The following is a 17,730-nucleotide window of genomic DNA, read 5'->3' on the forward strand; positions in this document are numbered from 1 at the left end:
GCAGGACACGTTCGTTCGTATGACGGATCGTCCGACGACGTATAGGCCAGCTATTATAGATGGGAAATACGAACGAAGGTGTCCGTCAATCGTTCATCTACGCGATATGCGATCGCTTCGACGACGATATCGACATCCAGGATTACGCGAAGACGTGTAATTTGAAATGTCTTCGAACGCAACTCGATATTACATCGGCGCGAAAATAGTTGCCGATTGTTTGCTGCTATTTTAGAATTCACTATAACATTACGTAAATCAACCGTATTCTCGTATGTCGCATTACGTACAATCTATTTAGATCAGTCGAGATATATTACAATTGGGCGTATTTTAGAACCATAGTGACGTAAGTCACATTTTCCTAATCTTGAGAAACAAGGATTATTAGTGCTGATTAATATATGTATTTTGTTTTTTTTACTGGACAAATTTATTCTTCAGATAATTTTGAGTTCAGTTAATTTATAGTAACTCTATAAATTGTTTCACTTGTCTTTTGAACATTTTGGCATTTACATATAGAACATTTTAAGAGATAAGTCAAAACTTTTTCGAAAGTGAGTTTTAGGACGTTATGATCCTAAACCACTCAATTGTTCTTCGATACCAAATAATTGCGAGACTAGTCCTGAATATAATGTAAATCAAATACTTATTTTTGCAATCCGTTTTGTTGCTGCCTCTATTTTATTGCATCAAAGACCAATCTCAAAATTCATGTCATTATCGAAACCCCTTTTATCCAACATTACATAATTCATACATGCAACACACCGAATGAGACAATCTCCACGCAAACATGAAGATATCTGTACTGAAATAAGGACGATTTCTACGATGATTCGTTTTATACATTTACTTGTCAAATAATCTTTAGGTAAATTTTTTATTTTAAGCAGAGGTAATATAAAATATTGTACGTAATATCTACGCTACGGATTCCGATGCATTTCTAATTCACGATTAGACAGCGGATTTTTAATCGAACATCCATCCATTTAGGAGTTTTGAAAGCGTCAAAATAACGCGAAAATTTTAATTGTCTGCTAGAAAACTTTTTATCGTAAGAAAAGTATAAAAATACTATCGATAACGCGCATCTCGTACCCTACAAAACTAATTGTCCCAAAAGAATGCATAAAAATCCGCAGCACACTTCGACGAACAATGAAACACAAAATTTGATACACTCCGATAAGACTTCAGCTTATGTTTATTCAACGTAAACCATTTTTATAATAAATACAATTATAATTGATCACACCCTTATCACAATTATGTACAAAAAAAATGAAGATTTGCACAAGTAAAACACGAGAAAGTATAATCATTTCGTTCATACTTATCTTAGGAGGGGTGACAAGGTTCCAATAAAAGACATATAGCGTACTGTCGACGAAAGCAAACGGTATTTTATTGACGTTCTCGAGGCGACAGGATAGCAACTCGATGACAGGCGGCACCGCGATTAGGCGCGGGCCGGACTTGAGTATTACGAAAATGAAAAAAAGAAAACAACGGGAAAGTATTGCTGCAGGACGGCCTATGCTCGAAATGAAGAGGTCGACGACAGTGTTAGTATCGTTTTCTTATTTTTTTATTTCTTCCTCGACGACGAACTATGACGCGAATACATGAGCAGCTGCGGCCATTGTCACGGGAAACATCATCGATACGAGGCGACCGGGGACGTTTTAATCCTCGTTGAACTCGAACGGCTCCGGAGGATCCGCTTCCTTCTCTTCGTCCGGTTTCGGGCCGAAAGCTGAAACATAACCGTGATAATGGTCCCCGACATTGTTGATTACTCCTCTGACGATGCAGACGCGCATATCGATCGCGACAGTGACGAAGATGCACTCGCCGGAAACGGGAACGACAAAGTTGCCAGCTTGTTTTGTAACAGCACGACGGAATTGCGTCGCTTTCGATCGACTATAATGCTTACCGTTCGTCGAGCGGTTCGTCAAAAATGCACCCGGCGAATTAATAAAAAACGAAACGATTCTATCGGACGGGAACCAAAATTTCTGGATCTCCGAACAGGATATTACGCTGAAACTGACGCAGTATGTTTCTATTTGTTAACGGCTGCATTGTCCGCGCGGAAATATTGCGGACAATAAAGAAGATTGCAACGCAACGAATGCAGTAAAATGCAATTTTAATCATTGCAGTATATTGCGCAGTAATTCCAGTTTTATTGTTCTTTTGTCGTCTGGATTTTATTCTTCGTGATACATTGTATAGACAGGAATGGAGGTAGCCGTGTAACTGCACAATTTAATGGTATTGCATGTGAAACAATAATACGATCCGAGCATTAATTAATCAGTTTGTCTTGAAAATGTAATGTCAAGTAAAAATGCCGTTTCTATCGAGACCTTCTTACACGTCGTGCGAATTCGTTTCAAATCTGTTGCGAATGAATTTATATTCAAAGCTGGTAATAACAATAGATCTTCGGTCTTTTATCACTGAATTTTGATAAATGTTTATAACACCGGAGAATCTTTCATTACGGTTACACTTTTATTACGGTTCCGCGGAGAAAATTAAGTTCTCGGACTACTTGTGCTTCGACCAAACATTTCTAACGGCAAGCTAACCGTAATTAACAAACTGCAAATTTTATGCGTTCGTATCAATATCGATCTTCTGAATATTGAGAAAACATTAAGAAAATATTAAGAACGCGTTCGCGAGATTTCGATCGTCCCGAAGGTACGCCGAAGAATTTTCGATTCTACCTTCGTATAAATTAGTGCACGAACATCAATATTTGCGCAAACATCCGCAGCCTAATTATCAGCTTAAATAAGCGTGGCTCGATAGTTCGCGTCGGAGTTTTAAGCAAGATCAATGTTGAACCACTTACCAGCAACTGGCTCCACAAGTTCCTCCTCGGTATCAGGCTGTATATGGTTAACCATGACGATACCTCCTATCTGGAGGTCCTTCACAGAAGCGTAATGGCTGCCATCCACCAGCTGGATCACCTTCAGTTGTTGCCGTAAAACCCGAGCCGGATTTTGAAGTATCTCGAAGTTCGGCTCCACTTCCTTCTTCTTCTCCTCGGTTTTCTCGCCTTTCTCGGCTTTCTCAGGCTCGTCCTTGCTTTTCTTCTCGACTTTCTCCTTCGCCTCCTTCGCTTCCTTCGCTTCCTTCTCCTCTTTCTCCTTTTTCTTCTCGTCGACTTCCTTCGGCGCCGCCGCAGCCGTCGCCGCCGCTTCCTTCACCTCCACGGTCTCTTTTGTCTCCGGCGGATCCTGTTATTGCAGACACGGTGACACGATATTACACGATCACGGTATTACACGATATTAATAAAAATATATGTTCGTTGCGTGGAACGGGATAACCACGTTATCGAAACACGGTTTCACCGTTACCGTTCACGTGCGCATGGAAGGAGATATTATTACAAATATTATTACACATTATTGTACAAAATTACCGCATGCTCGCGCATTGCAATATAGAACTATATTTCTTATAAATAAATTTAATACAATTAAGATATCTATTTACACGTTAGAGATTCTAACGAAAGATGACCGAATGCGTCGCAATAAATATTAATTCGTGCGTCATGGAGATCCTAATAAAAATATCACTTGATGTAATAACATAAAAATAAAGATACTTAATGTAATAACGTAAAAATAAACTTTTGCGTTCTGGACATCTTAACAAAACTATGTTCTATAGATAAGAGCAAAAATTCAATTTTAGAAATCAACTTTCTCACAGAAGTCTTGACGTAACTCTACAGTACATTGAAATAAAGATCAATCTTTTACATCTCACAAATCCTGACAAGGCTCGTTCGATATATCAATATCAAAGTTAATCGATATCTTACAGAACCGCGAACTGAAATCTGGATACATCAAAACAAAAATTAATTTCTGCCTCGCGTAAATCATGATAAAGCTTCACTCAATGTATCAATATGAAAGTTAATTTTTTAGACTTTTCTGAAGACTTTCGGCTATGCAAACATGACAGAGGATGCAATCAAAGTATTGGAAATGATATAGTGCTAAAAAAGACTGATACCAACCACGTCCATCTTCTCATGAGAATCCCGAGCTTTCCTCTCAACCTCGCGTCTCTTGGTCCTGGCAGCGACACTGAGGACCGCGGTGGTGACCTTCTCCCTTTCTTCGCGTTTCTTCTCTTCCAAAGGCGCTGGATAAGCATAAACGCTTGGCCTAGCATTCGAGCGTATCTCCAGCTTCGGCATTTTCAGCTGCGCGTTTAGAGCGATCAAGCAAGTCGGCGTAAATGCGAGGGCCAAACAGTGGGCCAACGGGAACCAGTACCAGTACTGGGTGAACACCAAAGCACCGACCACCGCTAACATGTTCGTGTGGCCTGTCCTCGATTGCAGGGACACCGTCACGTTCCGACCACCTGAAACAATTGTTGTCGTTACATAGAAACGGCATTTCATCCTATTTTTCTGCGATAAACGGCGCTTGAATGAAAAGGTCCAGTTCAAGGTGATTTTAATCAAAGTTAGGTATTCGTGTCGATTTATTTCTCTATTTCTTCAACGACAACAAATGATTTAATTGTTATTAGCATATTTAACAAATTGCGATGTCGTAACTAATTTTTAAGAATATTGCGACACCACGACTAATTCGTAGATATGCAAATGGCAATTTTAAATACAGTCGCGACATCGCAATTTGTTAAATATGCTAATAACAATTAAATCATTTGTTGTCGTTGAAGAAATAGAGAAATAAATCGACACGAATACTTATAACTTTGATTAAAATCACCTTGAACTGGACCTTTTCGCATAATTTCGATACTTATTTCTTTTCGGTTTAACTTTACGACAATTTTGCGAGGATTATCTATTAGCATATATTGCTTGTGTATTTTGATAACAGTACGTTCTTTATAAAAATATTTATAGAATGCGTATGTCAGTGATATGTAAATTAGATTCGCAATTCTTTTCGAGCTTTTTTACCCGGCACGAATACTGTGGATTGTTATAAATGATAGTTGTATATTCAGTTTGACGCAGAAACATTGTCCGGATCTGTAAAGCGTAATATTTTTTGGAACTATCATTTGCAACGACCATAAACGATAATGAACGTGATAAATCCCATTATTTCGTAGTATAACGTAAAATAACTTCGTAGATCCCAAGAAACTTTAGTTTACTTAATAGACTATAATAAAAAACTGATTTTCAAGCTCGATTAAAAATTGTATCAGCAAAATAATAAGAACTAAACTTTTACTACGGAATGAGATAGGAAGATTATGATGAGGTCGCTTATGATCCCAGTATGCAGTATACGGTGGAACCTCCGTTGTATAAACGCACGTTATGACAACGTTTGATTATACGAACTCTCTTCCACTCGAACGTTCTACTATATGAACTCTATTTCATTTGAACGTTCTGCTGTATGAACTCTCTTTTATTCGACTATTCTATTACATGTACGTTGGCATGTATCAATCAATATTATACAAATTTTGCCATTGTTTTAAATTGCGTCTACTTATCTTTTTCTCGCGTAAGCGCACAAAATTCGCGGTCGATGGAAATAAATATCGAATAAATAATAATAACAATGAACAACGAATTAACCCTTTCGCTACGGGCGGGTTCTCCACCGCGGTACTTCCGCTGAACGGAGCGCCGCGACATCACTGCACGCTACGCGACGCCGATCGTCAGCGGGAGTACCGCGGCGGAGAACCCAAGCTGCTATTCCAGGGTATTTATAACGTCTTAGCATGCGCTCTTTAATTTACAGTATGAGAGGAAATAACATTATGCAATATAATGCATCTTATGGAAGGCCACTATAGTGGCCCATAGTACCTCAGTGGCATCTTATGGAAGGCCACTATAGTGGCCCATAGTACCTCAGTGGCATCTTATGGAAGGCCACTATAGTGGCCCATAGTACCTCAGTGGCATCTTATGAAAGGCCACTATAGTGGCCCGTAGTACCTCAGTGGCATCATACGAAAGGCCACTATAGTGGCCCGTAGTACCTCAGTGACATCTTATGGATGGCCACTATAGTGGCCCGTAGTAGCGAAAGGGTTAAGAAAAGATGAACTCACCGGCGTCGATGATGCCTTGCGCGAGAATCGCGCCGAACTTCGCCATGACGTCCTCGTGCTTGTCGACGATGACCTTGGCGTAGAGCGCACGGAAATCCTTGACACGTGGACAGGTGGCCTCGGTCTGTTGGATCAGGATCATCGCGGACGCGATCAGGGCTCCCTGCCGTACGAAGTTCACCGGATCATTGGTCATCGGGTCCAGCAGAGCTATAGCCTCCTTCAATCCTGTTCCGGCGCACGCGATCCCTAAAGCCATCGCCGCTCCGTATCTCACGTGAGGATTATAGCTTTCAGCCAGCAAGGACACCACGCTCGGACATTGTTCCGGCGTTCTGCAACAGAAATACGACGCGAACGGTGAATACACCGGTGGCTTCGGGGTAGGCCACCGTTCCCGGGCGAGATATACACCGGGACACAAATTTCTGGATATTATTGGCCTATGAAATTGCTGATTGCGGATGCCGCGAAAATCCTTTGTTCGGAAAGGGAACGCGACTACAATTATCAACGCTGGCTCTCGTACCTGCGGATGACAAATGCTGCGGTAAACCACTGATAATGCGAAACGGTGGGGGAAAAATGCAGTCTGTTTGGGGCGATTCCGGGGATGCGATCCGGGCAACGCGATCGCGCCGAGCTTCGTTGGACGATCGAACGGAAACCGCACGAAGTGAAATACGAAGACTTGTTCTATTGGACGAACTTCGATGTTTATGTAAACGTTAACAGTCTTCGGTTTGGGTAATTAAACTTGTTGTGGAATTATTGCCACGGCATTAAATATAACCTAGAGAGAAATTCGTCACATTTACGCTATGATAATGATTTTCTATTCCAATTTACATCGTTCAACGTTTCTATACAGTTTTAATTCAGGCAATGTTTTCTTGGCTGCGGGTCGAAATCAACCAACATGTGACTGTTAAGAAGACGACAGTCTCTTAGCGAATAATAAGATCAGTTTCATTGAGAAAGTAATTACAATATGCCTTCAAACTTCAAACACAGAACTTGAAAATTATAATTGTATTTATTTAGTATCAGATTAATAATAATAATAATAATAATAATAATAATAATAATAACAATAATAATAAGCACTTCAATCACTGGAAGAACCAGATATGTTATTAAACATATGCATTTTCAAAATTCTTTTCTGGAATTTTCGTTAGGTTTGGTTCAGTTTCTGAAACGTGTGTTAGTAATCGTAGGCGAACACTTCCACAGCTCCGGATTATCATCCCCTTTACGAAAAGTAGAGGCAAGAACGCCATTGTCGAGCGACACCTGTTGTACTCGCCTCTAGAGGTCTTCTGAGACCGCGTCTTCCCAGCAACGATTCGTCACTGATTATTATTCATAACTGTGACAAACCGCGGCTTTAGAGCGATGGAACGCAGTAAAACAGAGAGAAAGGGAGAGCGGAAGTTTGTTTGATAGCTGAAACTTCATAAGACATCTTGATCCTCAGTCCTCGGTTAACGATAAGTGACCCATTAATTTATTTAAAAAAGAAAACGGCTTAAGTGAACGGCTAATGTGCTCGTATTTTAGAAATGGTTTTTTGAGTAGCCTCAATGATGAGTCCATCAGTTTATCTAGGATGAAATGCTTCTATTTAATTCACTTGCGTTGCATTCAATCGCCATCAAAACTTTCCTTGCAACTTTTCTAACATTGTGAACATAATTACTTTGAGCATGCGAACTCATCTTTAACGAGTCATAAAGATTCTTGGACTGTCTGCTGCGCTGGTATATTGTTAATGGACGGATAAGCTGACATAGAGAATCTTAATATCTTCTACAAAATTAGGACATTATATAGACATTATATATAGACGGAGAATTAAATTAATAGAAGAATTAAATGCGAATTAAATGAATAATAAAATATGAACTATTTGTACAATTAAATATTAATTGAACGGCATTGAATGTATATATAGAAATATGTTGGCATCATATCTGTGACAGATCCAGAGAATCTAGAAGAAAATGAGCAACATCTCGAAACAAAAGCTGACACAATACCGCGATAACTTGAATTTTACGCGTAGCCGTAAACGCAAAATCACCCCCGACAGTTATCCTGCAGTCTCTTGTCCGAGCATCCGCACTAATTCCATCAGCTTTGCCTACCAGAGCAATAAAGCACAGAGCCCCCACCTGTAAGCGTCACAAACAAACGGTACCCAATTCAACCCTCCAACCGTTATGTTAACTAGGTAATTAGCAGTGCCAATGACCCAGAAAACCAATCCCAGAATCCACGATTGCAATCGCAGGACCAAACACAGACGAAACCATTCACAAGGAATTCTAGCGTCAGGTTTGAGATCGATCGGATTCAGAATTTTCATGAACCCTGGTTGTGGTGGCGCAAGCCCCGAGAAACTTCCCCGACATCGACAACTTAACACTAAATCTACCGAGCGCCAAATGCGACTGACGTATGCTCTTCTATGAGAATGACAAGTCTGAATCTAATTGGACATTTCACCGTTTTTATTAGAACGTACGTTTCGGTTAAAAAATTGATTCGATCGTTTCGTATAAAAAGCGCCTTTGCGATACCAAGTATTTCGAAATAAAAAATGCGAAACGTCGACATGATCGGTACGATAGGCTCTGCGTTGATCAGAGTCGGACACTTTTTGAATAAAATTTGATTCGAATAACATTTCATTTGGAAACTATTTCGCATAAAATTGTATTCGAATAACATTGCGAATAAATTCCCCGAATAAAATTGTATTCGAATAACATTGCGAATAAATTCCCCGAATAAAATTCTATTCGAATAACATTGCGAATAACTTCCCCGAATAAAATTGTATACGAATAACATTGCGAATAAATTCCCCGAATAACATTGCGAATAACTTCCCCGAATAAAATTCTATTCGAATAACATTGCGAATAACTTCCCCGAATAAAATTGTATTCGAATAACATTGCGAATAAATTCCCCGAATAAAATTGGTATTCGAATAACATTGCGAATAAATTCTCCGAATAAAATTGTATTCGAATAACATTGCGAATAAATTCCCCGAATAAAATTGGTATTCGAATAACATTGCGAATAAATTCTCCGAATAAAATTGTATTCGAATAACATTGCGAATAAATTCCCCGAATAAAATTCTATTCGAATAACATTGCGAATAAATTCCCCGAATAACATTGCGAATAACTTCCCCGAATAAAATTGTATTCGAATAACATTGCGAATAACTTCCCCGAATAAAATTCTATTCGAATAACATTGCGAATAACTTCCCCGAATAAAATTCTATTCGAATAACATTTTATTTGAAAACTATTTCGAATAATTCGAGGAATACTTTCTCGAAATAAAATTGAATTCGAAGAATTTTTTCGAACAAAAAGATGTTGTTCAAAGAATTCGTTCGAAACGTCGTTCGAATAAAATTCTACTGAAAGCATGGTAGAAGAAAAACCTGCCTCGAGTAGCATCGAGGACCGACTGCATCGGATAGAACGCTAAGTGCATAATCCTGTTTACGACTGTTGCAGGACGACGATTCGGTACTGGTGGACGGCGCATGCCAGATACCGGACCCGCTTTACAAGCTGATCGGCAGCATAATCTGCTTTTATATACCGCTGGGCGTGATGCTGCTCACGTACGCGTTGACGGTCCGATTGCTGGCGGAACAGAGACAGAACATTGGGGGAACGCCGGGAGGTTGGTACTCCGGATGGCTAGGTGGCCCGCAGGGACCACCACCGGGAGGTTAGTGTATTATCAGGTACACTGACCTGTTACATTTCTGAATGAACCGCGAACGACGGTCACGCGGGAAAACGGTCGGGATGCTCGTTTCCTTTATGGCCACTTTTTCCGATGCGAGAGAATTTACCGACTGGTTCCGTGGGACTTTTGTGCCGCGAACGCTATCGAAATGCGATCTGCACCGAGAGATATTAACCCTTTGCACACTAAGCTATTTTATCTCTAAATCTGAGACATTCTTTTTCATTATTTTCATTCGATGTGGCTTATTGCAGTTTATTCAGACGAAATTGGGCCTATTGACATAAATTTTATGACGTATTAACCCTTTGCACACTAAGCTATTTTAACTCTAAATCCGAGACATTCTTTTACAGTATTTTCATTCGATGTGGCTTATTGCAGTTTATTCGGACGAAATTGGGCCTATTGACATAAATTTTATAACTATTAACCCTTTGCACACTAAGCTATTTTAACTCTAAATCCGAGACATTCTTTTACAGTATTTTCATTCGATGTGGCTTATTGCAGTTTATTCGGACGAAATTGGGCCTATTGACATAAATTTTATGACGTATTAACCCTTTGCACACTAAGCTATTTTAACTCTAAATCCGAGACATTCTTTTTCATTATTTTCATTCGATGTGGCTTATTGCAGATTATTCGAATAAAATTGGGCCTATTAACATAAATTTTATGACAAAGAATTGTATATTTTTAAAAATATATTTCTAAATTATATATTATATTACGATAAAAATTATGACAATAATTGTTCTTGGTACAGAAACTTCTCGCGGTGTCTCGGAGTCACCACTCGCGCGAATGCAAAGGGTTAACTGCGTCACCCTATTTAATATAATCACGTTACGTAGTTCACTCGTATATCAATTTTGAAAATTGAATTGAAAAGCTGCTTTTTTATCAGTTACAAAGGATTCCAGTAATTTCCATTCTTCCGTTAAATAAACATTTCCGACCTTTTTCTCCAGTTGCTCTTCATATTCATCATCAGCATCATCATCATCATCGTCATCGTCATTGTCATCGTCATCATCATCATCATCATCGACCATTCAGGATAGAACAATGAACGAATTTCGCTCTGTCAAGCAGACATCATCGCTTTGCGATTGTGTCGCAGTAACATTGTCGGAGGAGTGCGTCAAACCTTTCTACCTAGAAACGAAATTCTAACATTCCGAGCTGCGAGGAAATAAATATTTACGAAGTACACAGAATTGTTTTGGTTGTTGTTTACCGTTGGTAAGATAAAACCGATCGTGAAAGGAGCTCGACCGGTAGAAATCGTAGTTAGAATCAATAATGTAAAGGGGGAGAGGGTAGCTTGATGAGAGAGAGAGAGAGAGAGAGAGAGAGAGAGAGAGAGAGAGAGAAAGAGAGCCGAACGCTTCGAGGCGAAGGAGAGCGTTTTAAAGCGAGGTTAATCCACGGGGTTCCTTTGTGCTGGACGGGATACTACCGAGAGCAGCTTGAAATTATTTCTTTCGGGAACAGTAGATTGAACTGCGGAACGAAAAAGCTGGTTCGCCGGTTCACGAAAGATGGTGCACGCTTATGCAGTCCCGCGTCATCTCTGTCAGAAAAGTAGTTCTAACGCGTTCAAAGTTTGACCCGTCGATCCGTTATGGCTGCGAGGAAACTCTTGGAAATTCTCGTGATCCCCGGAAAGGAGAAGCCTGGCTTCTTCATTGAACAGGAATCTTTAAGATGATACTTTACAAAGCAATAGTGTGTGCCGAAGGGAAAAAATGACAATGGGACGCCATGAATTTTAATAAACCGTTCTAATGCTTCGACTTTCTCAAAGGATTTTTGCCGCCATAAAGTATTTAAAACGGTTTCTTTGAATCATCTACTTGACATCTTACACAATAAAATGAAGCAATAATTTCTTCGTTTGCGATCATCTATTTGACATCGGATAAAATACAATCAATATGAAGCATGTAATTATTTCTTTTCTTTAAATCACCTATTTAATTATCAAAATGAAATAATAATCTCCCTCCTTTTAATCATCGTATTTAATTACTAAATATTCATATTTATTTGCAATATTATTATATTATTATAATTATTATTTTATTATAATATCATTTATTTATAATATTTAAATATTCCTTTTAATCGTCGTATTAAACAATTCGCCTATTCGCTCGATTTCTGTTTTCAAGTTTGCAAGCGAAACGATTTTTTAAAACACTGCACACGAAGAAGTGTGCCAAGGCGAAGGATAAACGAAAATGCATCATCGGAGAATTGATTTGACTGATCTTTGGCAGGTAAATAAAATGAATTCCGTCGCGAAAATTTCGCGTTTGTTACGACGCGGACCGATGCCGGTGCCATAAATCCAGGAAATATGTTGCGTAATAAATATCGATAATTTAGTGTCGAGCAGTCGCGGCGCCCGAACGTGCATAAATAAAAAGGCGAATAAATCGTGAAGCGGCGCGTTCCGTCGGTCGCGCTCGCGGATCCGTTACAAGCACTGATAAAAATCGACCGTTAAAATGAGATCCGCCGCGATACATTCCCGATCATCGGACAGGCTATTGTGGCAAGTAACGTTTCATTTCCGGTATATCGATAAAGCCCGCCGCGTAGGAGGACACGGTCTTTGAAGCGTCGCGGAACCCAATAATCCTGGTAATCGATCGATTTGCCCCGGCAGAAATTGTCCGGCCGCTTTGTCGCGATTTTTCCGTTCGGGGGAGACGATCTTGTTCGCGGGAACCGCTTCCGTTTTCAAGAGAGTTCAAAGAAATCGCCGGCGTGAACGGAGGGGACCGGTGTAAGTCGATTTGCGGCGGCCAATTCCGATATCGATGCGATGTGCTCGCGGGTCCAAAGAAAATTTGTCTTACAGTTCCTTGGAATTCGATGGGAACGGAACGTTCGCTACGCAATATGATTTCAATTTGCTTGTCAGTTACTGGATGAAAAAACATTGTTTATTTATTTTTTAAAGGATTTTTTCGCATAATAGCACTTTGTGTAATAGTTGAAAAAATAGAGGCATTAATCGACAACGAATAACGAGCGACAGAGGGGAAATGGGCGGAGCTTATACCGTTTACTATTTCGGGGGACTATTGTTTCAGGATCAAAATCGATATTTTTCACTAAAATCAGTATCGATTAGATTTGGCAGTAATTTTAACAACGTAGTTACCGATACTTTGCAGCCACTTATAATCAATGGTTTTTAGCTCCTCCCAATAATTTCATTTCAGTTCTCTTTAATTCCTTTTATTAAGTCATTTTTTCCGTTTTTCGTTCATTTCCTCGTGCCCTCCTATTATTTTGTTTTTCACTTTTCTCAGTAAGTTTCTACAGTTTTTTTTTTAGTATTTCTGCCTGGCTCCTCCTACTGACTCTATTTATCTCCTCCCACAAATGTGATATCGTGACTATATCTACTAAATGGTTACAATTGTAAGCCTTCTAATGTGTCTCGTTAATTCTAGAAATCTTTCTTAATTTACTTTAACCTGTTTCTCCATAATTTATTTAATTTACAAACGTCTACCTCGATTTATATAAAATCTTAAGTTTACTGACAGAAAAACGGTAAAAAAAGGAAATATACGACAAGAGAACCTTACAAAATGATATTAAAAAAAATAGTTATTTTGCATTAAATTTCACTTCAATCATTCTGTTTTACGCACTTCGAATTAAGAGAATAAATTAATTTTTTGCTATCCTTGAGAATTCTGTCAGAAAAACGGTGATTTCACAGTTTGATGAAAGAGATGAAAGAGATCAATAGTAACTAATTATATTCTATAATTCAAGAAACGTCGAGTCATCAATTTGTCCCGGGTCTACGCGGGCCAACGGTAACTGCTCGGTGATTAATGAGCGAAAGTGTGCGTTACACGCAGGTGTTGGCTATCCAAATATTAACGTTAAAGAAGCGAATTAGCGGACACGTTGCTCCGACGATAAATAAAGTTCATGTGCGCGCGCTGGGAAGCCGATGAGAGAACGGCTCTCTCTCTCTTGACGTTGATAATTCCCAAAAGACCCGAACGTAATCGGATTTCGCGGTTTCCCCGATTATCGGGTTATCGCGCGATCAACGACGCCATGTTTCTCCATTCAAGATTAATGACCCACCAAATCCGTCATAATTTCTTCGCTCCGAAATCCTGCTCGCTCTTTCTTTTTTTTTTTTAAACGACTGCCGCGCGTTCGATGAGAGAGCCACTTTTCGATCGTGTTCGATTAAAGATGAAATAACGAACGAGGCTTTCTTCGAGCATTGAATTGAATTGTGTTCATCGAACAGAATATGGACGTCGAGAATATGAAATAAAAAACGATTCAGTTATCTGGAATGATTTCTGATGCGATCGAAATTATTTTAACACTTTATCGTCCGGTCGTGGTTGAGGCTGCCACTCAGTAAGGACTGGCTTAGTCGCGCGCGCATTTGCTCCCAGTACCGGCTAAATTTTCGCTATTCATTGTGTTGTGCTTATTCCTTTAAAAATAATAAGAAATAATAATTATTATTCTAATTATAATTCATAAGGATATGGGGAGGTCAGCATACAGGAGGTCAGCTACTAACAAAACAGTAAAGAAGCGAAAACCGTCGATAGCTAAAAGTCGATTAATAGGCTATCGGTCGATAAGCATTGGCAATCGAAAAGCCGATTAATAGGCTAGCGATCGATAAACATTGGCAATCGAAAAGCCGATAAATAGGCTAGCGGTCGATAAAGTGTTAAGTATCCGTCGGTTTAATTGACGTCGAAAATTAACTCGCGAGAAATCTCCAAAAAATGAATTCATCCAAGAGAGCATTCAAAGATATTGTTGATGAAATTAATTCGTGTGCCAATACATTATTCGGTAAAAGAAAAATTCTGGCGTGAAAGCAAACTAAAATCAATGGAGAAAAAGACACTTCGTGTCGGGTGTACATACGTATTTCGAAGTTGGGACGAGCACCGCAAAGAATTTCGGCTTAATCCCGTGACGTTCGGCCTTTGGCGCTTCGTCGGAGATCGCGATTAAGTGTTCCCATAGATTGGCCGGGTTCTTCGGTTCGCGGGAAACCCCGCCGAGAAAAGAAACTGATCTCTTTTCCGGGCTAGAAACCTTAAAGCGAGTCCCTCCAGCGACGGAATAGAGGCGACTCCGTTAAAAATCGACGCCCATAACGGCCGGGACTAATTATCGCAGCCTAGAAACTTGGATTTATCGATTCCCGTTAACTGGCCGCTAGTCCGTTCGATGGGAAGATTCGATTATTTACTCGGGGCTACCTAACTCACGCTGATTTCTGACCTCGTGCACGCGTACCGTCGTGTTTCCATTCTTTACCGATGTTCTGCAACGTTGCACCAGCGCTGCCTCGTTTACTTCGACCTGTTTCCATTATCTTTTATCACGGGGAACAAGCCTTCCAATAAAATCGGGTGAAAGAGAAAATACAGTTGTGGACAGATATGTACGCAGTGTGGCGTGCATAGTTATAGACTCGGTAACTTTTAACTTCTTAGCGATATCTAAAGGGAAACTTAACAAAATAACATATTTGTATATTTCTATTTTCTATTATTTTTAATATGAAAAACTTAACGAAATACCATATCTGTATATTTCTATTTTCTGTTATTTCTAATACAGGAATGTATAAATACGATGTTTCGTTAAGTTTTCGCTTAAATATCACTAAAAATCTATTAAGTTTAATTAACTTTAAGTCAGTCTATAATTATCCACGCAATTACGCGAAGACACTTTTTAAAAGGGAATAACGTTTTAAATCAATGTTCTCGTTGATATCTAATTAACTCGAACATTTAATTGACTCGAAATATAAAAAGGTTCTTTTTCCATTTTTAAATTAGAAACTTAATGGTTTCTGAACTTCCGACACGTTTATTCTCGCTGCTCATATTCTCCCGGATAAAACAGAAATTCAACGACGAATATTGGATCAGACAAGTTCATCAAGGAAAAAATTGTGAAAATCCAGTATAAAAGAACTGTTTCGTTCAAGAAAAAGAAACGAATCATTGCGTAATTAAAAATGATGGAAACGCCGGCGCACCGGTTTGGAGGAATCCTTTCCCCCATCATCGTCGAATGCAAACAGTTCAATTGGGTATATCAATTTATAATTCGTCGGTTCGACGAGTTTGCAACGCCTGGAACGATTTCATTTTGGCCAGGCTGCTGGCGAATCTCTTGAGAGCCCCTTTTAACGAGATTAATGGAAGGTAAATAGAAAAAGATTGCAGAAAACAGAGGCAGGGCTCTCGCCCTATTGTTTGACAAAGTCGACCGACAAATTGCAAAGAACACCGGCAAACTTCCGCGAGCCGGGGCGCCGGCAAATTGGGCCGTGAACCGACGCCTCTTTCGGCTCGAAGATTTGCATCGAGCAATTTAACTTGCAAATTGATCGCCCGGTATTTCGTGGCCGCCGCGACTCGCGCCAAAACCGTTCGCGAAACGAAAGGCCGAAAAAAGACGACGTAGGAATTTCCCGACGCGAGCATCTAGAACGCGGGACTAGGAAAATTTCAATATTGATCGGCAAACTCTCGACGATAAACAAACACTTTCGTTAACGTAATCATATTCGATTGAGATGATGTTTAGAGAGAGAGAGAGAGAGAGAGAGAGAGAGAGAGAGAGAGAAATTGAAAAGTGTAAGATTTTCCTTCCTCAAATAGTTTTAATAAGTTGAAATTAAACTCTTGCGTGTAAAAAAATATGCGTGTGCAGACAATTTAATTTAGCGCAACTCTATGCGAGTAGCTATCACAAAATAATGTTGATATATTTCTGTTTAACATTGTTTATTTTCCAATCATTCGTTGTAAGTATAATGACATAATTTTGAATAGATAAAAGGCAAGAGATGATACGCGTTATTTTCACTTAACAGATGTTAATAGATCAACATTCTTAGTCGCTTTTAATCTTTTCACTATTTTATGTTTCCCATATCCATTTTGCCATAAATGCATAAAATTCACAGCCTAATCATGATAATTCAAATTAGTGCTCCAAATTCTAGAATCGTTTCTGCTATAACAAATATTTTCGACCATGAATTCTGTGCTCATTTAACAATGCATTTTGAAATCGCATTGTATTAATAACGAAATTAGGAACACTAGCAGATTTTTGATCATCAAATGACTATCTATGTGTGTTTAACAATGTATTGAAATCGCATCGTATTCATAATATTGGGAATTACCAGTGCTAGGAGAATTGGAAGACAAAATAGCGTTTACGAAATCTAACGAGGATTTATAAGTAAAATTGATTTCTATTCAATTACACAGGAATTACGAACAATTAGAATTAATAACTGGTGGTAGTGGTGCAGATGCTAGACGTCCAATTACTGCGATACTGAAGCGAAATGCAAATTAGATCGCGCAACAATTCAAGGTAAATTGTTATATCGAGCAATAAATATACACACGTCATTAATGATGAATGCATACGAATCATTGAATTGTTCTGTCGATAAGAGCACCAGCAGACCATATTGTATCAAAAGTAGCATAAAAGTAAATCAACAATATCCTAGAATTCTCAAGTGTTCTGTAGAAGGAGCTTTATATTCGTTTTTATGTAGGCAATTAGACAAAACGTATGCATGTCTCGACGCGTCGTTTTAATTAATCATAAAATTTCACGCGCGCGACGTTAAAAGAAGTGAGATCTTTACACGGTGTGTTGCATTCATGCATTCCTTTACTATTTAATTAACTAATTTAATAAAAGATAATGCAAACATACTCAGTTTAATTAACTATCGACAAAGTG

At 39.0% G+C, this 17,730-nt stretch overlaps 2 protein-coding genes across 2 annotated transcripts in view; one reads left to right on the plus strand and one right to left on the minus strand.

Moving 5' to 3' along the window:
• Window positions 1-17,730, plus strand: part of 5-HT2B (5-hydroxytryptamine receptor 2B) — a 162,496-nt gene that overhangs the window by 113,067 nt on the left and 31,699 nt on the right. The window contains exon 4 of the mRNA XM_033484739.2: window positions 9,669-9,888. Coding sequence (XP_033340630.1) covers window positions 9,669-9,888 — 220 coding nt within the window. The remainder of the gene's footprint in view (window positions 1-9,668; window positions 9,889-17,730) is intronic.
• Rpn2 (Regulatory particle non-ATPase 2) overlaps window positions 1,391-17,730 on the minus strand; it is a 118,331-nt gene continuing 101,991 nt past the window's right edge. Inside the window, exons 11-14 of the mRNA XM_033484738.2 lie at window positions 6,118-6,452; window positions 4,070-4,422; window positions 2,882-3,272; window positions 1,391-1,768 (exon numbers count right to left, since the gene is read on the minus strand). Coding sequence (XP_033340629.2) covers window positions 1,698-1,768; window positions 2,882-3,272; window positions 4,070-4,422; window positions 6,118-6,452 — 1,150 coding nt within the window. The 3' untranslated portion in view covers window positions 1,391-1,697. The remainder of the gene's footprint in view (window positions 1,769-2,881; window positions 3,273-4,069; window positions 4,423-6,117; window positions 6,453-17,730) is intronic.

This window comes from Megalopta genalis, chromosome 12 (assembly GCF_051020955.1).
Source record: "Megalopta genalis isolate 19385.01 chromosome 12, iyMegGena1_principal, whole genome shotgun sequence".
Lineage (NCBI taxonomy): Eukaryota > Metazoa > Arthropoda > Insecta > Hymenoptera > Halictidae > Megalopta > Megalopta genalis.